General features: G+C 40.8%; 1 protein-coding gene across 3 annotated transcripts in view; it reads left to right on the top strand.

The window, feature by feature from the left end:
* Window positions 1-1,079: 1,079 nt before the first annotated feature.
* cep152 (centrosomal protein 152) overlaps window positions 1,080-26,538 on the top strand; it is a 245,068-nt gene continuing 219,609 nt past the window's right edge. For all 3 annotated transcript variants that reach the window (XM_059952527.1, XM_059952526.1, XM_059952528.1), the window contains exons 1-2: window positions 1,080-1,213; window positions 20,273-20,384. In XM_059952527.1, coding sequence (XP_059808510.1) covers window positions 20,298-20,384 — 87 coding nt within the window. In that variant the 5' untranslated portion in view covers window positions 1,080-1,213; window positions 20,273-20,297. The remainder of the gene's footprint in view (window positions 1,214-20,272; window positions 20,385-26,538) is intronic.

The following is a 26,538-nucleotide window of genomic DNA, read 5'->3' on the forward strand; positions in this document are numbered from 1 at the left end:
ATACAGTTTTGTGTATAAATTGTGTTGCCCATAATTTATGAGTAATATAAACTCATATTTTATCATACTTTGTCAAGTATATTTTGTAAACTTGCAAATTATAATACTTTATAATTGACATACTTTTTAAAGCAGGGAACTAAGTTCTCTTAAAATGTTTATATCCCTTTTGTAGCTTATGGTATTGTAGAGATTATGAATCTATACTCATAATCCTTAATTTATCACAATCAATTATTATCACTGGCATGTAACCTGAAATTTGTTAATTTAGCAACAGCAGCAGTTCAATGCAATACATCATATAGGACAAAAAAAATAATAATTAAGTAAATCAATTACAGTACGTATATTCAATCGATTAACACGTGCAATAAACAGAAACACTAATTAAAAGTGAGGTATGATTCAATGTCCATTTAGGAATCGGATGGCAGAGGTGAAGAAGCTGTTCCTGAATCGCTGAGTGTGTGCCTTCAGGCTTCTGTACCTCCTACCTGATGGTAACAGTGAGAAAAGGGCATGTCCTGGGTGCTGGGGGTCCTTAATAATGGACACTGCCTTTCTGAAACATCGCTCCCTAAAGATATCCTGGGTACTTTGTAGGCTAGTACCGAAAGATGGAGCTGACCAGATTTACAGCCCTCTGCAGCTTCTTTTGGTCCTGTGCTCTCGCCCCTCCATACCAGACAGTGATGCAGCCAGTCAGAATGCTCTCAACGGTGCCCCGCCATAACATAACAAGTTGGTCAGAATCTCTAAAAATCATAAACACAAGGTTACCGTTATGTATGGCCGCTTTCACTAACAACTGTTTATAAATTGAATGGAGAGAGATCGCCCAATAGACTGGCACCTTTAGGTGAGATTGGTCAATAGCAACCGCTCATTGGATAAAATATGGCCAATGAGCGGCTGGCCTTTTCCCGCGGCGTTCAAGCGCCAGCTTCCATTCTACGGCGGGCGAGCGTCATTGCGTCCCAGAACAGCATCACCGGAAGTCCCGCCTCTCTGACTCTGATTGGAGACTAGCCCATTTCAAAGCTTGGTCCGACCTTGTCCTTGGCTTTATCGGATGTCAATTATGTCCGGTGTCCAGGCAAGTTTACCTCGTTGTAGTGGAAAAGGAAGAGTTAAGTGTAGTGGTCGGTGGTTGTTCCTTATGACCTCTTCACCCGTAATGACAGGGCTGTGGTGTTGAATTTAACATTTGGTAAGTGTCAGTTATTTCACCGGCTCGTGTATCACCATATTTGAGAATCGGGTCTATGTCTGCTTAAGTTCAGGCCGTGGCCGGCCTAAAGTTGCTGCAGGAGCCCGGCTCCGGGAAACTTATTACAGTCCTGGGAACATACTCTGTCGTCACCATGAGCAGCCGCTCATTACTGAGAGTTTAGATAAATACATCTTCAAATTAATGACACAGAGCAATGCAGCTTAGTATTAACTAATTTCTGCTGAATCAGTGCACACAGCCTGGTACGTAGCCCAAGCCCCATCCTTCACGTAGTTATCCAATTACTACTTAAATGAATTTATAATTAGTTCCTCTGACAGCTCATTCCATATACTCACCGCTCTGCGTTTAAAAATAAAATCCCCCTCAGGTCTTTCCTTCTCAGCCATCCGCAATTATGAATTCTCTTATCCTGGTGGAAAAAGACTGTTACCATTCTCCTGTGTCTTTCGTAATTTTATGAAACTCGAAAAAAGTCACTTCTCATTTTCCTCTGCTCCACGTAAAGATCTATCTTAGCAAAAACTCAGGCCTTCTAATTCCAGCAATATCATTGTATATCTTTGCACTCTTTCCAATTCAACCACATTTTCTTATAGTGGTAGTTATAGACAAACTCATTTAAAGTATAAAGCAACACAAGTTTACACAAATCGAGTAAACTTTGGTGTATTGGACAATGCAGTGGTTATTAAAAGTTACGGGGAGGGGATATTGATCAACTGAGGAATTGGACCTATGAATAGAAAATGGAGTTTAAATTCAGGTGATGGTGTATTTTGGAAAGTCAAATCCAGTCAGGACTTGCACAGTGAAGCACGGGACTTTGTAAAAGAGGGGACTTGAAGTATAAGCACATGGTTTACTGAAAGTGGAGTCACAGGTAGACAGCGTCATAAGGTTTACAGGATGCTGTTGAGTTTGTGCCCTGCTATAGGAAAGATATTAAACTGAAATGAATGCAGAAAAAAATACAAGGATGTTGTTAGTACTCGAGTGGGTCCATTATAGTGAGATTTTGGACACGTCAGGATTTTATTCTTCAGAGTGTAGGAACCTGATATTGTATCTCTCGGTAAAAGATGTATGAAATCATAGGATGAATTCACTCGGTCCTTTTCTCAAGGGTATGAACAGCTAGAGGGAATAGGTTTACAGAGAGAGGGGAGTTGTTTAAGAATAACTTGAAGAGCAGCTTTTTTAGCCACCCTAAGTAGTTAACTACCAGTGGACATGGTTGAAGCAAGGACAATGATAACTTTAAAAAAACATTTGAACAAGTACATGGATTGGAAAGGTTGAGAAGCTGTGGCCCAAATGGGAATGGCTTGCATGCGGCATCTTGGTTTGCACTGAGCAGTTGTATTGAAGGGTTTACTTTCATGCTCTATAAATCAACTGCTTGACTCTGATAGAAGGATCAATCAACTTGGGGTGAAAGTACTAAGTAGCTGCAATTTCCAGTCTTTTGATGTCGTTTGTCATCAGCGGAATGCTTTGATGGGACAACAAAATTAATATTGTGATCAGATAGGGATTCTATGACAATGCAAGAAGTCAGGGAAGAGATTGCTTGTCTGTTGTAGAGGTATTTGTATCATGAGCAGAATAAAGGAAATTATAGGCCAGTTAGTCTGCCCTCAGTGTGACACTGCAGTCAAATGTTAGGATGTGGTTTCAGGATAATCGGGCACATGATAAAATAGGAATAACTCAGAAAATGTGTAGCTTGGGTGGTTGATGGTTGGTTGAGTTGAGTTTCCATAATGGTGACCAGGCAACTGATTGATAAGTATATTAAGGCCAAGCATTCGGAGGACACATCACAAGTGAACAGCACACTGATCATGTCTCCTTTTATAGTGACAAAACATTTGCAATAGATTGCCGAGATTGGAAAATAACTCCACCCAACATGCCGAAGTCAGCATGGTTTCCTTAAGGTGTAATCTTACAGAACAAATCTGGAATTATTTGAAGAAATAAGGAGCAAGATAAACCAAGGAGAATTGTTTGATTTTGGATTTGCAGAAGGCTTTTGATAAGGTGCCATCCATGAGGCTGCTTAACAAGAAAAGAGCCCATAGAATTACAGGAAAGATGGATAAAGTGGTCGCAAACAAGTGAAAATCTATATGCTGGAAATGCAAGCAACACAAACAAAAAGCTGGGGGAATTCAGCAGGCCATGCAGTGCCTATGGAAAAGAGTACAGTCAACATTTCAGGCCAAGACCTTTCAGTATAGGACTGAAGCAGTGGCTGATTGCTAGGTGGGAATAAAGGGAGCCTTTTCTGGTCGGCTGCCGATGACTCGTGGTGTTGCATAAGAGTTTGTATTGGGATTGCTTTTTTATGTTATATTCAGAGATTTGGATGAAGGATTTAATGGCTTTGTGACCATGTTTGCAGACAAAATGAAGACAGGTGGAGTGGCAGGTAGTTTTGAGGAAGCAGAGAGGCTATAGAAGGACTTGGACAGATTAGGAGAATGGGCAAAGAAGTGGCACGTGGAATGCAGTGTTGGGAAGTGTATATTCATACACATTGTAGAAGAAATAAAATCTCTTTTTCTAAATGGAGGGAAAATTTAAAAAAAATCTGAGGGGCAAAGGGAATATGGAATCCTTGTGTAGGATTCCTGGAAGGTTAATTTGCAGGTTGAGTTGGTGGTGAGGAAGGGAAATTCATTTTGAGACTAGAATATAAAAGCTTTATAAAGCTTTTGTTGAGACTTCGTAAAGCACTGGTGTATTGAGAGCAGTTTTGGGCCACTTATCAAAGAAAGGATATTCCCACATTGGAGAGGGTTCAAAGGAGGTTCACAAAAATGATTCTGAGATTGAAAGGCTTGTCCTATGAGGAGCGTTTGATGGCTTTGGGCCCATACTCACTGTAAGTTCAGAAGAATGAGGGAGTATCTCATTGAATCCTATTGAATGTTGAAAGACCCCAATAGAGTGTATGTGGAGAGGAGGTGGCGGAATCTAAGACCAGATGGGCACAGCCTCAGTATAGAGTCACGTCATTTAGAATAGAGATGAGGAGGAGAAATTTCTTTAGCCAGAGGGTGAATGAAATGGTGAATTTCACCATGATGAAATGGTGGATCAGACTCCTAATTCCTGTCTTGTATCAAGTCAAGACAAATTCATTGTCATTTAACTATATAATGTAATTAGAAACGAGACAATGTTTCTCTGAACCAGGGTGTAAAGCACAGTAGTACTCATAACTCATGATGACTTATGAAGGTAAGGATAAAATCTACAGGTGAATCACAGATAAATAACAAAATAAAGTACGTTCATTTTAAATAATGGAAGATACGGAATTGATTAGCCAGTGACACTTTGAATAAGGGAGTTCCCCGGAGGAAGAAGCTTTCTCATCCTGACCGTTCTTGTTTTTATTCATTGTAGTCTCCTGCCTGATGGTAGGAAGTCGAAGGGGAAGCTGGGTGGATGGGTGTGATCTTTAATAATACCAAGGGCCCTGTGTATGTATGCAGCGCTCCTGATAAATGTTCCTGATGGATGGTAGGGAGACACCTATGATCCTCTCAGCTGTTCTCACAGACCTTTGTAGGGATTTCCGGTCCAATGCTGGACTGCTTCCATACCAGATGTAGATGCAACTTGTCAGGAGCATCATGCTTACAATGATGGTCTTGTAAAAGGTAGTTAAGACGGGGGGGTGGGAGCCACAATCTTAGTGGAGGCACGGCTGTGCTGTCTTGTTCAGGGAGGTGAACTTGATGCACTTTACTCTCTCCACCGAGGTGCCACATATTCATGGGGCATGGTTTGTCTGCACCTTCCTTTGCCATTTGTCTTAGGTTGTTCTTCTCACACCAATCCACCAGCTGCTCCATTTCCTCTTTATACTCCATCTCGTCATCGTTCTTGATAAACCCAACCACTGTTGTGTAATCCGCAAATTTGATGACGCAGTTTGAGCTGGATCCGGCAACTCGTCAAGCATCAGCAGTGTGAATGGTGGCGCCAGTGCTCAGTGTAATGGGACGAAATGCGTTGCTGCCCACATGGACTGACTATGGTCTTACTGTTATGAAGTCCAGTGTTGAGACCCAGCGAGGACGGTTTCCCCCACCAGGTTCTGGGGTAAGATGGTGTTGAACGCTGAACTGAAGTCTATATACAGCAGCCTCGCAAGTGAGACACCATTTTCCAGGTGGGACAAGACAGAGTGGAGGGCATCAGTTGATTTGTAGCTTGGAGAAATATTTTAATGTGTTCTATGACCAGCTGCTCAAAGCATTTAATAATGGTTGATAATGCCACCAGACAGTAGTCATTTGGGCAGGTTATTGTCTCCTTCTTTGGCAATGGAATGATGGTTGCTGCCTTGAAAACCGAGGGCACAATGGATTGTTCCAGAGAGGTATTGAATACATATCCATTACATCTCCGTCAGCTGGGATGTGCAGTCTTTCAGAACGTGACCTGGTAAATTATCGGGCCCTGCAGCTTCGTGTGGGTTGACTCTAGCCAGGGTCTTCCTCACCTCGGGTGCCTTCCTCGTTAGCACTTTGTTCTGTGCATCAACCTGGGTATGGAAGACATTTGGTCTTTCAGAGAGTGAAGCATCCTGGTCACTGACATGCAGGGTAGACTTGTAGTCTAATTCTCTGAATTTCCTGCTACGTGCACCTCGTGTCTGGTATCTGTTATGGTCATCTAAGCTGCAGCTGAGACATTGTGCCTCCTGTTTAAGAAAGGCTTTGTGGAAAAACTTCATATGTACAGTCCAGTGAGCCCAATGTCAGTGGTGGGTAAGTTGCTGGAGGGAATATTTAGGGACTGAATCCACCAGCATTTAGAAAGGCAAGAGCTGATCTAGGGATTGCTGGCATGGATTTGTTTGTATGAAGTTATTTCTCTTGAACTTGATAACTTTTTGAAGTGGTGAACAAGAGTTCAGATGAGGGCAATAGATGTTTTGTATGTGGATTTTAGCAAGGTCTTTGACAAGGCCTTGGATCATTTAGACCAGGGGTGGCCAACCTTTTACATTCCATGTGTCATTTTTCACATACGAGTTCAGATGAGCCGTACAACTCTTGTACCCCGATTCAATTCTTGTAAAAATATGTTAATATAGACATATTTAGCATTTTTACATGATATATTGATTTAATATAAAAACAAGATAAACATTACTTACCTTAATGAGACTTTTAACAAATATATTTTGTCTGCTTTTGATTTCTTCCTTTTTCTTAATCACATATTCTCTCCGTAACTCAAACCCAAGCACTAGCTTCAGTTTTCCTTCTATTTCAGTCTGATGTTGTGTTTTATAGTGTCTATTAAGATCATGTCTTCTATTATGTGAGGAAGTGTTTTCACAAACAATGCACAACGGTTTTCCTGATGGACCCGCTATAAATAAGAACTAATTTTCCCACTGTTCATTGAATTCGCCCTTACTATCACTTTCTGCTTTTCTTTTGCACCGTGATAGGTAACTGAATGTAAAAACAAGGCTTAATTTTCAAAAAAGGACAAAACTGAAAATGTTCACAAAGGACGAACAAAGCACAACTCCGTACGTAGTGCACGAGTGTCAGTTGTAAACTGACTGGCAAAAACCTGCAGTGCACCGTTGGTGCAGACGCTTGGTGCCTCAAACAAGCATCAAACGTGTATTGAACAGTTATGGAACGACTACAGAACAAAAGTTCTTATTTCCTAGTTTGACTCATTGAACATTTTTAAAATTTGAAAACAGGTTAATGTGAAAGAAGATAACATTTGCCAGAAGTTGTGCATGAAATAATAAAATTGAAAAGATTTAGATTTATTCTCAGTAAAACCCATTTCTAGCTCTAAGCTATTTGAATTCCTGTTATAGCTTTTTTTCTACAATTTGGTTTTTGGTTAACACTTTTTGCATGAGTATGATTTTTTTAAATTATTAATATTACTGGGATGCAATGCACCTCTTCTAATCATCCAATGTGCCACTTTTGGCGCATGCGCCATAGGTTGGCCATCCCTGAGTTAGACAATACAAACACTATGTAAGGGTGTTGTTGGTTGACTGTAACTCAGCATTTAACACCATCATTCCTACAATCCTGATTGGAAAAACTACAGAACCTGGGACTCTGTACCTCTCTCAACTTCCTATTGGAAGACCACAATCTGTGTGGATTGGTAATAACATCTCCACCTTGCTGACAATCAACACTGGCCCACTGCTCTTCTTCCTCTACACCCATGACTAGGCGTACTGTAGCTCCAATGCTATCTATAAATTTGCTAATGATATAGCCATAATTGGCAGAATCACAGATGGTGAAGAGAACACTTACAGGAGTGAGATATAGCAGCTAGTTGACTGGTGTCACAGCAATAACCTTGCACACACGTCAGTGAGACTAAAGAGCTGATTGGGTAAGTTGAGGGAACACACCAATCCTCATGGAGGGATCAGATTTCAAGAGTGAGCAGTCTCAAGTTCCTGGCTGTTAATATCTCTGAGTACTTAACCTGGTCCCAACATATGGATGCAGCTATGAAGAAGGCAAGACAGCAGTTATTTTTCATTGTGAGTTTGAGGGGATTTAATATGTCACCTAAAACATTTGAAAATTTCTGCAGATGTAGCTTGGAGAGCACTTTGATTGGCTGCATCACTATCTGGTATGGAGGGGTGGCTACTGCACAGGATCAAAGTAAGCTGCAGAGTGTTGTAAAATTGGTCATCTCCATTGTGGATACTAGCCTCCATAGTATCCAAGACCTCTTCAATGAGTGGTGCCTCAAAAAGGTGGTGTCCATCATTAAGGGCCCCCACCACTCAGCACATGTCCTTTTCTCATTGTTACCATCAGGAAGGAGGTACACACTCAGTGATTCAGGAACAGCTTCTTCTCCTCTGACAGTTGATTTCAGAATAGACATTGAACCCATGAACACTTGTCTTAAATTTCTGTTTTTACACTACCTATTTAACTATTTGACATTGATATATATACTTACTGTTATTCACTTTTTCTATATGATCATATATTGCATTATATTGCTGCTGCAAAGTTAACAAATTACATGCCATTGTCGGTGATATTAAACCTTTATTCTGATTCTGAGGTAGCTACTATAAAGTAGGCTAGTCAGAAAAGTCGATCACATTTGTTCCAGGATGAGTTAGCCAATTGGATGCAAAATTGACGATGGTATGAGACTCAGTGTTTGTGTACTAAGGAGGGCAATGAGCAGTTGGTGATGAGCCAAAGAGCCCATTTCTTTGCTATACAAAACCATAAGACATATGAGCAGAATTAGACCATTAGCCCGACGAGCCTGCTCTGCCATTCAATCATGGCTGATCCTTTTTTCCCCTCCTCATCCCCACTCCCCCGCCTTTGGTGCCATGTCCAATCAAGAATCTATGAAGCTCTCCCTTAAATAGACCCAACGACCTGGCCTCCACAGCTACTTGTGGTAACGTATTCCACGCAAATTCACCATCCTCTGGCTAAAAAAAAATTCTGCTTTTCTTTTAAATGGACGCTCCTCAATTGTGAGGCTGTGCCGTTTTGTATTAGATTCTCCCCACCATGGAAACAATCTTTCCACATCTACACTATTTAGGCCTTGCAACATTCAAAAGGTTTCATTGAGAACTCCCTCTTCCTTCTAAATTCCAGTGAGTACAGACCCAGAGCTAGCAAACATTCTTTGTTATATGGGCTATTATACAATTACAGCACGGAAAAAGGCCATCTCGGCCCTAATAGTCTGTGCCGAACGCTTACTCTCACCTAGTCCCACCGACCTGCACTCAGCCCATAATCCTCCCTTCCTTTCCTGTCCATATACCTATCCAATTTTACTTTAACTTTAAATGACAATATCGCTCCTTTCACTCCGAGAATCGCCCTTGTGAACCTCCTCTGAACCTGCTGCAATGCCAGCACATCTCTTAGATGAGGAGCCCAAAACTGTTCACAATACCCAAGGTGAGGTCTCACCAGTGCCTTATAAAGCCTCAGCCTCACATTCCTGCTCTTGTATTCTACACCTCTTGAAATGAATACTAGCATTGCATTTGGCTCCTCAACACTGACTCTACCTGCAAGTTAACCTTTAGGTTGCTCCGCACAAGGACTCCCAAGTCCCTTTGCACCTCAGATTTTTGGATTTTCTCCCTGTTCAGAAAGTAGTCTGCACATTTATTTCTACTACCAAATTGCATGAACATGCATTTTCCAACGTTGTATTTCATTTGCCACTCTCTTGCCCATTCTTCTAATCTGTCTTTCTGTAGCCTACCTGTTTCCTTAATTCCTCCAGCCCCCCCACTAATCTTCATATCACCTGCAAACTTGGCAACAAAGCTATCTATTCCATCATCTTAAATCATTGATATACAGCATAAAATGAAGTGGTCCCAAAACTGACCCCGAGGAACACCAATAGTCACTGGTGGCCAACCAGAAAATGATCCTTTTATTCCCAAATAAAAACACAAAATGCTGGCAGAACTCAGCAGGCCAGACAGCATCTATGGGAGGAGGTAGTGACAACGTTTCGGGTTGAAACCCTTCATCAGGAGTGAAGTAACATGGAATGGTGGAGAGGGGATAAGAAGTTGGGGGAGGGATGAAGTACAAAGCTGGGAAGTGATAGTCTGGAGGGAAATGTGCTTGGGGGAAGGTGGAGAATTATGGGAAATAAAAGAGAAAGAAAGATAGGGCTGGGGGGAGATTATAGTGAGGGGGAAAAAAGAGAGAGAAAGAGAACCAGACTAAAATAATAGATAGGGATGGGAGTAAGGGGAGGCAGGGGTATCAACTGAGGTCTGTGAGTTGGATGTTCATGCCAGCAGGTAGGAGGCTACCTAGGTGGGAGATAAAGTATTGCTCCATCGACCTGCGTGTGGCCTCATCTTGACGGTAGAGGAAGCCATGGATAGACATGTCGGAGTGGGAATGGTCTGTGGAATTGAAGTGTGTGGCCACGGCGAGATCCCGCCACTGCTGGAGGACCGAGCACCGGTGTTCGGCAAAATGGTCTCCCAGTCTGCGGCGGGTCTCCCCAATGTATAAATGACCATATCGGGAGCACCGGATACAGTATATCACCCCAGTTGACTCGCAGGTGAAGTGGTGCCTCACCTGAAAGGACTGTCTGGGGCCTGGGATGGTGGTGAGGGAAGAAGTGTGGGGGCAGGTGTAGCACTTCTTCTGTTTGCAGGAATTCACTCGTGTGCCGTTTATTCCCACTAGCTTTCTCCTATCAATTAGCGAATGCTCTCATCATGCCAGCAACTTTACTGTAATACTATGGGCTCTTAACTTGGTAAGCAGCCTCATGTGTGGAACCTTGTCAAAGGCCTTCTGAAAGTCCATATATACAACATCCACTGAGTCCCCTTTATCTATCCTACGTGTAATCTCCTCAAAGAATTCCAACAGGTTTGTTTCAGATTTTCCCTGAAGGAAACCATGTTGATTTTGTCCTATCTTGTCCTGTGTCTTCAAGTACTCCATATCCTCACCCTTATCAACTGACTCCAACAACTTCCTAACCACTGAGGTCAGGCTAACTGGTCTATAATTGCCTTTCTGTTGCCTCCTCTTTTCTTAAAGAGATCTTACTCTGTCTCTATAGTGAACAGTGAGTACCTGGTGTTTTTCTGGTTACCCTTTGGCATTTGTGATTTTGGTGACCGTGTCAGCTTTTTGATTAATGTTTGACAAGATTGAAAATGTTGAAGTGATAAACATGTTTAAAAAAGGGAAATGGTTCAGGGAGATTAGGGGCATCAGCATGTCGATGCAGGCATTGTGTCCTGATGATTGTTAGAGTTGAAATGTGAGCAACTTACTCAGATTTCAGCAGGAAAAGAGAATACTTTCCCGAAGCTGCTGAGCCAATCACAGATGTTTCTGGTGCCAGTATCTTTAAAGTGGGTCAACCTAACATGAGCTGATGGTGAAGCTATAAGATCAGGTTATATGGTGGAAGCTGTTGCACAAAAAAAACGTAAGGGTGCACCAACCATTTTATGGAAAATCGGCTTCCAATTTAAACTACAGTCTTGCAGTTCTAACAGCTCACAAATGACAAATTATTTGATAAATCATAATTTGTTATAATTCAAATTTATGAACAAGTTTTGATGGGTAGAGCAATATCTATGTGAGATAGAACATAGAATAGTACAGCACATTACAGGCCCTTCGGCCCACAATGTTGTGCCGACCCTCAAACCCTGCCTCCCATATACCCCCCCCACCTTAAATTCCTCCTTATTCTTGTCTAGTAGTCTCTTAAACTTCACTAGTGTGTTTGCCTCCACCACTGATTCAGGCAGTGCATTCTCTGAGTGAAAAACCTTCCTCTAATATCCCCCTTGAACTTCCCTCCCCTTACCTTAAAGCCATGTCCTCTTGTATTGAGCAGTGGTGCCCTGGGGAAGAGGCGTTGGCTGTCCACACTGTCTATTCCACTTAATATCTTGTACATCTTGTAATATCTATCATGTCTCCTCTCATCCTCCTTCTCTCCAGAGTAAAGCCCTAGCTCCCTTAATCTCTGATCATAATGCATACTCTCTAAACTAGGCAGCATCCAGTAAATCTCCTCTGTACCCTTTCCAATGCTTCCACATCCTTCCTATAGTGAGGCGACCAGAACTGGATGAATAGAAAGACAAATGTATTTTAGTAGGCTACAGTTTAAGTACCTAAATTTGGCTGTGTTTTTTCTTCTCTAGCCTTGCACAAAATCCAAGGATACGCTCAGTCAGGTCTTGGAAATTTGTCCACCTTAATGTGCTGTAAGCCTGCAAATATTTCCTCCCTAAAAATATAACTGTCTGTGATGTTGGTTTAGTGTTATTCACACCCATACTTTGAAACAAGTCGTTCAGGGTTTGAATCTGGTCGGCTCCTTGCACACTATCCATCTGTCTGGCAACTTGGCTTTGTAGAGCAGACAAACACTAAAGAAATGGCTGCCCGATGCATCAAAAAATGCATGGGGAGGAACTTCACTTTTTTTACCTTTTATAAATATCCTCTAAAACATCTTTACTTGTTTAACTTACCTTTTGAGCAACTGTATAACCATAACCATATAACAATTACAGCAGGGAAACAGGCCATCTCGGCCATTTTAGTCCATGCCAAACGCTTGCTCTCACCTAGTCCCACCGACTTGAACTCAGCCCATAACTCTTCATTCCTTTCCTGTCCATATACCTATCCAACTTTACTTTAAATGACAATATCGAACCTGCCTCTACCACTTCTACTGGAAGCTTGTTCTACACAGCTACCACTCTCTGAGTAAAGAAAGTCCCCCTCGTGTTACCCCTAAACTTTTGCCCCCTAACTCTCAGCTCATGTCCTCTTGTTTGAATCTCCCCTACTCTCAATGAAAAAAGCCTATCCACGTCAACTCTATCTATCCCCCTCATAATTGTAAATACCTCTATCAAGTCCCCCCTCAACCTTCTATGCTCCAAGGAATAAAGACCTAACTTGTTCAACCTTTCTCTGTAACTTAGGTGCTGAAACCCAGGTAACATTCTAGTAAGTCTTCTCTGTGCTCTCTCTATTTTGTTGACATCTTTCTTATAATTCGGCGACCAGAACTGTACACAATACTCCAAATTTGGCCTTACCAATGCCTTTTACAATTTTTACATTACATCCCAACTCCTATACTCAATGCTCTGATTTATAAAGGCCAGCATACCAAAAGCTTTCTGCACCACCCTATCCATATCAGATTCCACCTTCAGGGAACTATGCACCATTATTCCCAGATCACTCTGTTCTTCTGCATTCTTCCTACTATTTAACATGTATGACCTATTTTTACTATTCCTACCAAAATGCAGCAACTCACACTCATCAGCATTAAACTCCATCTGCCATCTTTCAGCCCACTCTTCTAACTGTCCTAAATCTCTCTGCAAGCTTTGAAAACCTACTTCATTATCCACAACGCCACCTATCTTAGTATCATCTGCATATTTACTAATCCAGTCTACCACCCCATCATCTGGACCTTTAATGTATATGATCTCTGAGGCACACCACTAGTCACTGGCCTTCAACCTGACAAACAGTTATCCACCACTACTCCCATCCAGCCACTGTTGAATCCATTTTACTACTTAAATATTAATACCTAACGATTGAACCTTCCTATCTATACTTCCGTGTGGAACCCTGTCAAAGGCCTTAATGAAGTCCATATATACAACATCCACTGCTCATCCCTTTTCAACTGTCCTCATAACCTCTTCAAAAAATTCAATAAGATTTGTCAAACATGACCTTCCACGCACAAATCCATGTTGACCGTTCCTAATCAGACCCTGTCTATCCAGATAATTATATATACCATCTCTAAGAATACTTTCCATTAATTTACCCACCACTGACATCAAACTTACAGGCCTATTATTGCTAGTTTTACTCTTAGAACTCTTTTTAAACAATGGAAGAACATGAGCAATACGCCAATCCTCCGGCACCATCCCCATTTCTAATGACATTTGAAATATATCTGTCAGAGCTCCTACTATTTGTACACTAACTTCCCTCAAGGTCCTAGGGAATATCACATCAGGGCCCGGAGACTTATCCACTTTTATATTCCTTAAGTGCCAGTACTTCCTCCTCTTTAATCATAGTTTCCATAACTTCCCTACTTGTTTCCCTTATCTTACACAATTCAATATCCTACTCCTTAGTGAATACTGAAGAAAATAAATTGTTCAAAATCTCCCCCATCTCTTAGCTGTCCACTCTGATTCTCTGAGAGACCAATTTTATCCCTTACTATCCGTTTGCTATTAATATAACTGTAGAAACCCTTTGGATTTATTTTCACCTTACTTGCCAAAGCAACCTCGTATCTTTTAGCTTTTCTAATTTCTTTCTTAAGATTCTTTTTACATTCTTTATATTCCTCGAGCACCTCATTTACTCCATGCTGCCTATATTTATTGTAGATCTCTCTCTTTTTCCAAACCAAGTTTCCAATATCCTTTGAAAACCATGGCTCTCTCAACCTTTTAATCTTTCCTTTCAACCTAACAGGAGCATAAAGATTCTGTACCCTCAAAATTTCACCTTTAAATGACCTCCATTTCTCTATTACGTCCTTCCCATAAAACAAATTGTCCCAATCCACTCCTTCTAAATCCTTCCGCATCTCCTCAAAGTTAGCCTTTCTCCAATCAAAAATCCCAACCCTGGGTCCAGTCCTATCCTTCTCCATAATTATATTGAAACTAATGGTATTGTGATCACTGGACCTGAAGTACTCCCCAACACATAGCTCCATCACCTGATCTATCTCATTTCCTAACAGGAGATCCAACACAGCCCCTTTTCTACTTGGTACCTCTGTGTATTGCTGCTAAAAAAAACTACTCTGCACACATTTTACAAACTCCAAACCATCTAGTCCTTTTACAGTATGGGCTTCCCAGTCTATGTGTGGAAATTTAAAATCTCCCACAATCACAACCCTGTGCTTACTACAAATATCTGCTATCTCCTTACAAATTTGTTCCTCCAATTCTCGCTCCCCATTAGATGGTCTATAATACACCCCTATTAGTGTTACTACACCTTTCCCATTCCTCAATTCCACCCAAACAGACTCCCCAGATGAGCCCTCTAATCTATTCTGCCAGAGCACCACTGTAATATTTTCTCTTACAAGCAATGCAACACCTTTGTCCCTCTAATTCTATCACACCTGAAGCAATGAAATCCAGGAATATTTAGTTGCCAATCACACCCCTCCTGCAACCATGTTTCACTAATAGCTACGATGTCATATTTCAAGATATCAATCCATGCTCTAAGCTCATCCACCTTTCTTACAATGCTCTTAGCATTAAAATAAATGCATTTAAAAAATTCTCCATCTCTTCCTCTCTGTTTATCTCTAATGGTGCAAACAACTTTACATCTTCTGTTTCTTCCTTCTCCCATACATCTGTTCCTGCACTCTGGTTCCCTTCCCCCCTTATATCTAGTTTAAATCCACTGGAGCCTCTTTAGTAAACCAACCTGCAAAAAATATTTGTTCCCTCCAGTTCAGATGTAAGCTGTCCTGCCAGAACAGGTCCCACCTTCTGTGGAAAACTGCCCAATTATCTATAAATCTGAAGTCCTCACTCCTGAATCATGCCTTCAGCCACGTGTTGATCTGTGCTATCTTACTATTTCTAAACCTGCCTGCATGTTGCACTGGTACATTGCTATCCTGGAGGTCCTGTCCTTTAACTTGGTGCCTAACTCCCTAAACTCACCTTTCAGTACCTCCTCACTCTTCCTACCCACGTCATTGGTCCCTACATGACCATGATTGTCTCCTTAGTAAAATGAGGAGATATATTTATTAAAATCCCAATCATCCCTTGTGGCTGAAGAAAGAAGTGGCCCTGCTGATCTCTAAAGGGATCTATTTTCTTCAGAGCACCCCTAATACTGCTGTATAAATCTCTTGGAATTTTCTTTAACCTTGCCTGCCAGATGCATCTCATACCCTTTCTTTGTACTGCTGATTTACCTCAGAGTATTCCTAATCTTTTTGTAGTTTTTAAGGGAATTGTTTGATTCTGACATTCTCAACTTCATGTATGCTTCTTTCTTGACAAGTATGTCTTGCTTCTTAGAGAATAGACAATAGGTGCAGAAGTAGACCATTCGGCCCTTTGAGCCTGCACTGCCATTTTGAGATCATGGCTGATCATCTACTATCAATCCCGGTTCCTGCCTTGTCCCCATATCCCTTGATTCCCCAGCCATAAGATACCTATCTAGCTCCTTCTTGAAAGCATCCAGAGAATTGGCCTCCACTACCTTCCGAGGCAGTGCATTCCAGACCCCCACAACTCTGGGAGAAGAAGTTTTTCCTTAACTCTGTCCTAAATGACCTACCCCTTATTCTCAAACCATGCCCTCTGGTACTGGACTCTCACAGCATCTGGAACATATTTCCTGCCTCTATCTTGTCCAATCCCTTATTAATCTTATATGTTTAAATCAGATCCCCTCTCAATCTCCTTAATTCCAGTGTGTACAAGCCCAGTCTCTCTAACCTCTCTGCGTAAGACAGTCCTGACATCCCAGGAATTAACCTCGTGAATCTATGTTGCGCTTCCTCTACAGCCAGGATGTCCTTCCTTAACCCTGGAGACCAAAACTGTACACAATACTCCAGGTGTGGTCTCACCAGGGCTCTGTACAAATGCAAGAGGATTTCCTTGCTCTTGTACTCAATTCCCTTTGTAATAAAGGCCAACATTCCATTAGCCTTCTTCACTGCCTGAGGCACTTGCTCATTCACCTTCACTGACTGATGAACAAGGACTCCTAGATCGCTTTGTATTTCTCCCTTACCTAACTTTACACCATTCAGATAATAATCTGCCTTCCTGTTCTTACTCCCAAAGTGGATAACCTCACACTTATTCACATTAAACATCAGCTGCCAAGTGTCTGCCCACTCACCCAGCCTATCCAAGTCACCCTGAATTCTCCTAACATCCTCATCATATGTCACACTGCCACCCAGCTTAGTATCATCAGCAAATTTGCTGATGTTATTCTCCATGGCTTCATCTAACTCGTTGACATAAATAATAAACAGCTGTGGTCCCAATACCGAGCCCTGTGGCACCCCGCTAGTCACCACCTGCCATTCCGAGAAACACCCATTCACCGCTACCCTTTGCTTTCTATCTGCCAACCAGTTTTCTATCCATGTCAATGTCTTCCCCCCGATGCCCTGAGCTTTGATTTTACCCACCAATCTCCTAAGTGGGACCTTATCGAATGCCTTCTGAAAATCGAGGTACACCACATCCACTGGATCTCTCCCGTCTAACTTCCTGGTTACATCCTCAAAAGTCCAACAGATTAGTCAAGCATGATTTACCCTTGGTAAATCCATGCTGGCTCGGCCCAATCCTATCACTGCTATCTAGATATGCCACTATTTCATCCTTAATAATGGACTCTAGCATCTTCCCCACCACCGATGTCAGTCTGACAGATCGATAGTTCTTTGTTTTCTCCCTCCCTCCTTTCTTAAAAAGTGGGATAACATTAGCCATTCTCCAATCCTAAGGAACAGATCCTGAATCTAAGGAACATTGGAAAATGATTACCAATGCATCCGCAATTTCCAGGGCCACCTCATTTAGTACCCTATGATGCAGACCATCTGGACCCGGGGATTTGTCCGCCTTCAGTCCCATCAGTCTTCTCATCACCGTTTCCTTCCTAATGTCAATCTGCTTCATTTCCCCTGTTACCCTATGTCCTTGGCCCATCCATACATCTGGGAGATTGCTTGTGTCTTCCTTAGTGAAAACAGATCTAAATTCTTCTGCCATTTCTCTGTTTCCCATAGCAATTTCACCCAATTCATTCTTCAAGGGCCCAACATTGTTCTTAACTACTTTCTCTTCACATACCTAAAAAAGCTTTTGCTATCTTCCTTTATATTCCTGGCTAGCTTGCGTTCGTACCTCATTTTTTTTCTCCCCGTATTGCCTTTTTAGTTAAGTTCTGTTGTTCCTTAAAAACTTCCCAATCATCTGTCCTCCCACTCACCTTAGCTCTGTCATACTTCCTTATTTTTAATGCTATACAATCTATGACTTCCTTTGTCAATCACTTCCCCCCTTTGAATCCTTCCTTCTCTGGGGGATGAACTGATTTTGCACCTTGTGCATTATTCCCAAGAATACCTGACATTGCTGTTCCACTGTCTTTTCTGCTCGGCTATCCATCTAGTCAGCTTTGGCCAGCTCCTCCATCATGGCTCCATAGTTTCCCCTGTTCACCTGTAACACTGACACCTCCGAGCTGCCCTTATCCTTCTCAAATTGCAGATAAAAACTTATCATATTATGATCACTACCTGCTAATGGCTCCTTTGCTGCAAGATCGCTTATCAAATCCTGTTCATTACATAACACTAAATCCAGAATAGTCTTGTCCCTACTCTCGTTCAAGCTGTTCCAAGAATGCATCCTGTAGGCACTCTACAAACTCCCTATCCTGTGGTCCAGCACCAACCTGATTCTCCCAGTTCACCTGCATATTGAAATCCCCCACAACTACTGTGACATTACCTTTGCCACATGCCAATGTTAACTCCCTATTCAACTTGCACCCAATATCCACTTACCAGTTTTACACTTCATCTCAACAGGAACTTCCTCTGAACATTTGATACACTAACTTGTATATCTTTGAAAGCATGTAAATCTTTTTCCCCCTTTCTAGATTACTGACAAATGTAAATTGTTCATGAATGATTTAAATGTATTTAACTTGATTAATTTGGAAGAGAAATGGTTGACGTTGACTTTTACTTTCCATTAAGAATAATGACCCTGCTGCACTTCTGCTAAGATAACCAGGAGTAGACTCAGATTGATTTCCTAGTCTGCATGTTAGAACTAGCATGTTTTGTGCTCTCACCTGTGGATCATGAGGAGTCCAAGTGCAGAATACAGTGATCCAGTTAATGGCTGTAACCAAATGGATGCTTGAACTTTTGCTTGTCATCTATAAAGACAATGGAGCAGAATTAGGCCATTTGGCCCATTGGATCTGCTCTGCTATTCCATCATGGCTGATCTATTATCCCTCAACCCCATTCTCCAGCTTTCTCCCTGTAACCTTTGCCACCCTTATTAATCAGAATCTATCAATTTCTGCTTTAAATGTACCAAATGATTGACATTACAGCCATCTGGAAATGAATTCCACAGATTCAAGACCCTTTGGCTAGAAAAAATTCTTACTCATTATGTTCTAAAGGGACATCTGAGGCTGTGTCTTCTGGTCTTCGACTTCGTCAGTATAGGAAACATCATCTCCACCTCCACTCTTCTAGGCCTTTCAACATTCAATAGCTTTCAATGAGATTTGGCTCCACCCTGTCATTCTTCTAAATTCCAGTGACTACAGGCCCAGGCCATCTGTTGCTCCACGTACATTAACCTTTCATTCTGTCTTCTAGACTGTTTCCAATGCCAGCATGTCTGATCTTAAATAAGTGATCACATCTACTCACAGTACTTCAAAAGGCAGTCTGACCAACACCTTAAAAACCCTCAACCTTGCATTCTTGCTTTTACATTCTAGTCCAGTTGAAATGAATGCTAACATTGCATTTGCCTTTCTTCCTTCTGACTCAACCTGCAAGTTAACCTTAGAGTATCCTGCAAGAGAACTCTTTGAACCTGATTTCTGAATTTACCCTCCATTTAGAAAATAGTCTGTCTTCTGCCCCCTGTTGCACTCAATTTTCTGGCATCCACCATGAAGACTGACAAAATATTTAAGTTCATCTGCCATTACTACTTCTCCAGTGTCATCGTCCAGTGACCAGTGATATCCATTCTTGCCTGTCTTGCTGTGATCCCTGCCAGTGTTCCCTTCCAATCAACTTTGGGCAGCTCCTCTCTCCTTCTTTAGTTCCTTTTAACCCACTATAATACTGACATATTTGATATTTAGCTTTTCCCTCGTATACTGTGCTCACTGCATTTCTAAAGATTCCTTTACCTTAATCTGCGTAATGAAATCTGGAGTTACACACACAGACACATACACAAAAAAAAACAGTTTAGAACATGTTAACTTGGATATTTTTGTGGAATATCTGTCTATTTAGCATCAGGCGGTAGTGATTTTTGACTTGGAAATGGTTACAGAAAAGTTGTTGAGGCCAAAGGGGGAATTCAACTTCAAGACACTTTTAAATTTAGGTTTTTTTTGTAAACCTGTAATGAATGGAGGATGAAACATGAGGGTATTTTAAAAAATGTTGAAGGTGACTAAAGGCATGAATGGATGTTTCACTGGGCTGAAATTATTGTTTAATAACATGTACAATGTGTTAATTTAGTTATAAAACTTCAAGTTCTTCCTTGAAATTATGTAGAGCAAAGTTGTGATATACGATCTGCATTTTAAACAAAAAATGGTTCTATTACACTGTTAGGTTTGTTACACTAAATCAGTTGAAGATGTCCATGGACTTTGACAGTGCAGCTTTGCCAACCCAACATGAAGATGAAGAGTATGACAAAGAAGATTACGAACGAGAACAGGAGGTAAATGCCAAACTACTTCTCTCTCTGCCACCCTTCCTATCTTATTTCTCAGATGGATTTTGTTTTAATTAAAATTTAATGTGTGCAGACTTTTACATGTTCATTGTGATGTTTCAAGGTCCGGTTTGCCATTCAATATGATAATGGTTATCCTTTGCTTGAACTCTTGCTTTCCTGATGGAGCTCTGCATCTTTGATGCCTCTCATGTCCTAAATTCTTATAATCCCCTAAATATGCTGGACATCCATGGTTCTCTCATATGAACAGTACAGCACAGGACAAGCTCTTTGGCCAATAAGATTGTGGTGAAATAATTAGGCCAAGTCTTCCTCATGAATTTAATCCTCCTTCCTATATTGATTCAATTTCTCCCTTCTCTGCATATTCACACGCTCTTCTAAAAATCTCTTAAATGCTCCTTTGCTATCTGGCTGCACTACCATTCATGGCAGTGCTTTCCTGGCTCACCATCACTCTTTTTAAAAGAAAAACAGTTGTTCTGCACATCTCCTTTGTGCATTCTGTCTCATTTTAGATATGGTAAAATGATGCTGGCTGCCTATATATACTTTGTATAATTTTATAAACTTTCACTAAATTTCTGCTGCTCTAGAGAAAACAGCCCTAGCTTTTTCAATCTGTTATAGCATGTCTGCCAAGCAGAAAGCATCTTGATAAACTTGTGCATTCTCTCCAAAGCCTTGACATCCTTTGTAATAACAACAATACTACAGATGAAGCCAGGAGTTCCAAGTGCTCCTGTCACGTTTTGTCACCTTGTAACCTATCCTTCAATCTCTCTGAATTATGGAGGACAGCATGTGTATAAATGTCTCTCTCCAGCAGACTTCATCATGATCATCATGACTCCAGTATTTCTACTGTTTTTAAAATGTTTCTTAATTGTACATATGATTTTTTTTAATGTTTTATTGCTGAGCAGCAATGAACCATCTGATTGGCCTATCAGAGTTCTCTTTGGAAAATAGTTGACTAAATCCACATTTCTGATCTGGCTATTGTTCACGATTGCACTTAATTTAAAAAAAACACAAAACAAAACTCAGGAGATTTATAAATATGTAACATAAGTTCCTGTCTCTTGAAATTACTGCTTCACTAATGAAGATAAACTTGCCAGTTGCTGCCTTTAGTACCCTATAAAACTTGTGTAACCACTTTTAGGGAGCCATGTACCTTGATCCCAAGGCACCTCTATTCATCATTTTTGTTAAAAGATTCTGCCACTCACAGTGTGCTCACCCTTTATGTTGGATCTTACAAAGTGCAACACTGCACATTTAAATTGAATCTGCTACTTCTGCACTCATATCCCCAACTGATCTGTATCCTTTGGCCATCCACCACGACCCTCTGTCTTCTATGGGCAAGATGATCTTGTTTCCAATTTCATGTGGTGGAGTGGAGATGCGTCTCTACCAAAGGAGGTGTAATGAGCTCCTTTGCTCCACTAGCCTTTATATTCTTGACTAGTTTACCTTCGTACTTCATTTTTTCTTGGCGTATTGCCTTTTTTGTTATTTTCTGTTGCTCTTTAAAAGCTTCCCAGTCCTCCGGTTTCCCTCTCATCTTTGCTATGTTATACTTCTCTTTTATTTTTATACTGCCCTTTACTTCCCTCGTCAGCCACGGCCGCCCCTTACTCCCTTAAGGATCTTTCTTCCGCTTTGGAATGAGCCAATCCTGCACCTTCTTCATTATTCCCAGAAATACCTGCCATTTTTGTTCCACTGTCTTCCCTGCTAGGGTATTGTTCCATTGAACTTTGGCCAGCTCCTCCCTCATAGCTCCATAGTTCCCTTTGTTCAGCTCTAATACTGACCCATTGGATTTTCCCTTCTCCTTCTCAAATTGTAGGTTAAAACATATCATATTATGGTCACTACCTCCTAATGGTTCCTTTACTTCGAGGTCCCTGATCAAATCTGGTTCATTGCACAACACTAAATGTAGAATTGCCTTCTCCCTGGTAGGCTCCAGTACAAGCTGTTCTAAGAATCCATCTCAGAGGCACTCCACAAACTCCCTTTCTTGGAGTCCAGTACCATTCTGATTCCCCCAGTCTACCTGCATGTTGAAATCCCCCATGACAACTGTATCATTACCTTTGTGACATGCCAATTTTAACTCTTCATTCAACTTAGAAGGGCCTGCACCTACTGTCTATTGGATGGTTGTATGAGTAGCTGGTGTATATCACAAGTACTGGCTATGTGACACTGCCCAGAAGACAGCCATGATAACTTATTTGTAGAAAAACTTGCCAAGAGCAGTATTGGTTATGGAAAGACCATTGATTACCCACATCATAGGACACAACACATAATGAACGAACTGATTTTGTATCCATTCAGCCAACTTGCTGTAAATCCCAAGTTTTGTCATTTCCTGAACGAGCCTTACTTGCCAAATGCTGCCTGTACAACTTCCATTAATCATTTTCATGACTTCTTCGAATAACAATCACATTAATTAGGTATGCCTTGCCCCCAGATTAAGCTTTCCTAGTTGCCTTTTATTAGTCTGCAATGATAGGCAACACACCACAGCCTGGATTACCATTAATGCTGATGCCCCATAAGGCTATCTCCTCAAGCCCCTACCTTATTTCCTGAACATTCAGGACCTGCTGTAACTCCATGTACAGGTTAGAAAACAACACCACAGTAGTGGGAAAATCTCAAATGAGCCTGAGTACAGGAAGGAGATGGACAGCCTAGTGTCAAGGTGTAGTGCCAAAACCTTCCCCTCAACGTCAGCAAAACAAGATGTGATTATTGCCTGTAGAAAGAGCTCCTGTTTATATTAATTGTGCTGAGGTCACAAAATTTCACATTCTTAAAGAGTGGTTATCACTGATAACGTGTCTTGGTCCAACCACGTAGATGCAGGAGCCAAGAAGGAGCTTCAAATTTCTGCGCTATTTCCTTCTATTTTTGCTTGACCTCAGAACTAGACATGACTACCTTAGCTTAATTAATTATGACTACATAAACCAATTCTGGATCAAATTATTTTTATAACTCTACTGATAATGTTTGCACTACCTAATGACCTCATTACATTCTCTAATTAATGTGATTTTTGTCTGTCAAGACTATTTTCATCAATTTACTCTTATGGTGTCAGTTTATGGGTAACAGAGGTAATGTTTGTTATTCTCCTCACTCAAAATTATGTAGCTCACTGATAACTGCCACTTTGAAGTGGCCTGGATATTATAGATATGCAATTTTTCAGCCATTTCTCTATAAAATTATTAAATTGTACCTTCTGAATTTGCTTATTTTATTACTTTTGGTTGTATGAAGCACACTTGTTTCTGTCACTCACTTTAACTTGTCATACCACATTACTTTAGTTGCACATTTCTTTCTGTTGGCATAGATTCATAGAATAATGCAACAAGGAAACAGGCACTTTGGCCTAACTTGTCCAAGCTGATTATGTTGCCCATCAAGCTGGTCCTATTTGCCTGCATTTGACACGTGTCCCTTCAAACCTTTTCTTATCCCTGTACCTATACAAGTCTCTGATCCTGAATTAGGGGGTCATGTTGTTAATGAAGCAGGTTACAATGAACTAAAAAGGGATCCTGATCAGTTAAACCAAGGTAAGACCTATATATTAAATGGCAGGAGAATAACTAGTGTTGTGGAACAGGGGGACCTTGAGTACGAGTGCATAGTTTGCTGAATGTAGGTGTGCAGATAGATAAGGTGGTGAAGAAGGCATTTTGCATACTGGCCTTTATCATTCAGGATATCGGGTTTAGGGGTAGACCATGTTGCAGTTAATAGTGAGACTGCAGTTGGAGTGTTGTGTACAGTTTTGGTCATCCTCTTTGTAGGAAAGACATTGTTAAGGTAGAGAGCATATACAAGATTTAGAAGGATATTACCTGGACTAGAGGGCCTGAGTTATAGGGAGAGGTTATCTGTGCTGGATCTTTATTTCTTGTGATAGAGGACAATGAGAAGTTTAAAAATTCATGGATATGGTGGATGGTCATAGTCTTTTACCCCAGGGTTGGGGAGACCAAAACAAAAGGTTAAGATACGATATGAGGGGCAACGTTTAAAAGAGATCTGAGATGTAGCGTTACGTAGAGCTGTTGCAACAGCAATTTTGCACTCGACATCAATATACTCAAGAAATTGATTGTAGACTTTAGTCTAGTAGAAGTTAGGAGAACACACTCCAGTCCTAATCAAGTGGTCAAAAGTGGACAGGTCAGCAGCTTCAAGTTCCTGAGCTTCAACTTCTTTGAAGGTCTATCCTGGATGCAACATAATTGATGCAACTGTGAAGAAGGCATGACAGTAATTGTATTTCATTAGGAATCTGAGGTTGAATTAGTACATAAGATTAGTATGTGAATTAGTACAGCAAGATTAGTAAATATCCACAGATGTTTCGTGGAGAGTACTCTGAAAAATGAATCAGTGGGGTGTAGACTCAGACAGCTCCATCATTTTCACTAGTCTCCTCACCAAGTTAGGGGACGTACCATCGAGGGCATATTCAAAAGACAATACCTTAAGGAGGCAGCATCCCTTACCATCCAGGACATACCCTCTTCTAATTCCTACTGTCAGGGAGGAGATACATAGCCTGAAGATGCACTCTGTGCTTTTGGAACAACTTCTTCCCTCCACTATCAGATATCTGAACGGTCCATGAACTATTCCCTTTTTGCACTAATTTTTAAAACATTTCTTATTGTAACTTTTAATAATTTATGTATTGTGCTACTGCAAAACAAATTTCACAATGCATGTCAGCGATAATAAACTTGATTCTGAGTACCTGTAATGAGCTGCTAGGGGAAGTGTTTGAGGTGGGTACAATTGTAACATTTGGGCTACAGTGAATTCTAGTTAATTGTGCCATTGGTTAATTGGGGCAGCTTTTTATGTTTGGGATGCTTCTTAAAAGAAAATCTTAAAAGTAGCCAGAATTTGCTTTGTTTGTTTGGGACACTGTGCTGCTTAATTGGGACAGGAGATTTGCCGAACAGTTTGAAAATAGTGTTAGTTGCGTGCACTTGTGTGACTGTTAGACACCAAGTTGCATTTAGAGCAAACCTTTTTTAGTAGGGTCAGTTGCGGTCAAAAAACAGTGATTTTTTTTGTCACTTATAGTTGGTGAAAAATAAGTAGTATGACAATTTGGAGCTGTTTTGCTCATTGCTGCTTTAAGCATGAGGCTTGGAAATGCCAGAAACCAATTTTGCTACTTCAACAGTTATACTCTCTTATGTTTTGTAACTCCAAAACATGATATTAATTGGAAGAAAAACAAGGGAGTAGGGAGGTGTGTATCTTTGTTGTTACTTTAAGCACATAATGTGGTGGCATAATGATGTATGTCATTTGTGTGCTTTTACGTATAGTCCATAATATATTTTGTAAACCACAAAAAGTATGTAATCAAACAATATATTTACAATATTACTAAAATACAACTGAAATATTAAATACATACAGTGCCTATAAAAATATTCACACCCCTCCCTTGGAAGTTTTCATGTTTTACAGCAATGAATCACAGTGGATTTAATATGGCTTTTTGACACTGATCAACAGTGAACTGTCAAAGTGAAAACGGATCTCTATAAAGTGATCTAAATTAATTACAAATGTAAAACACAAAATAATTGATTGCATAAGTATTCACCCCCTTCAAGTCAGTATTTAGTAGATGCACCTTTGGCAACAGTTATGGCCTTGAGTCTGTGTGGATAGGCCTCTATTGGCTTTGCACATCTGTACATACCCCCATTCTTCTTTAAAACACTGGTCAAGCTCTGTCAGATCATTCTCAATCGGATTGAGGTCTGGTCTCTGACTTAGCCACTCCAGGGCATTAATTTTATTGTTCTTAAGCCTTTTGTGGCTTTATTCTATGTTTGGGATCACTGTTTTGCTTGGAAACAAACCTTCCAAATTGCAGTTCTCTTGCAGACTGCATCAGGTTTTCCTCCAGGATTTCCTACTATTTTGCTGCATTCATTTAATCCTCTGTCTTCACAAGACATGGAAGGCTTGCTGTAGTGAAGCATCCCCACAGCTTGATGCAGGGATCAATAAGTCCTAGGGATAGTGCATTTTTGATGATGTGCATAAGCCA

The sequence above is a fragment of the Hypanus sabinus genome, chromosome 28 (assembly GCF_030144855.1).
Source record: "Hypanus sabinus isolate sHypSab1 chromosome 28, sHypSab1.hap1, whole genome shotgun sequence".
Classification (NCBI taxonomy): Eukaryota; Metazoa; Chordata; class Chondrichthyes; order Myliobatiformes; family Dasyatidae; genus Hypanus; species Hypanus sabinus.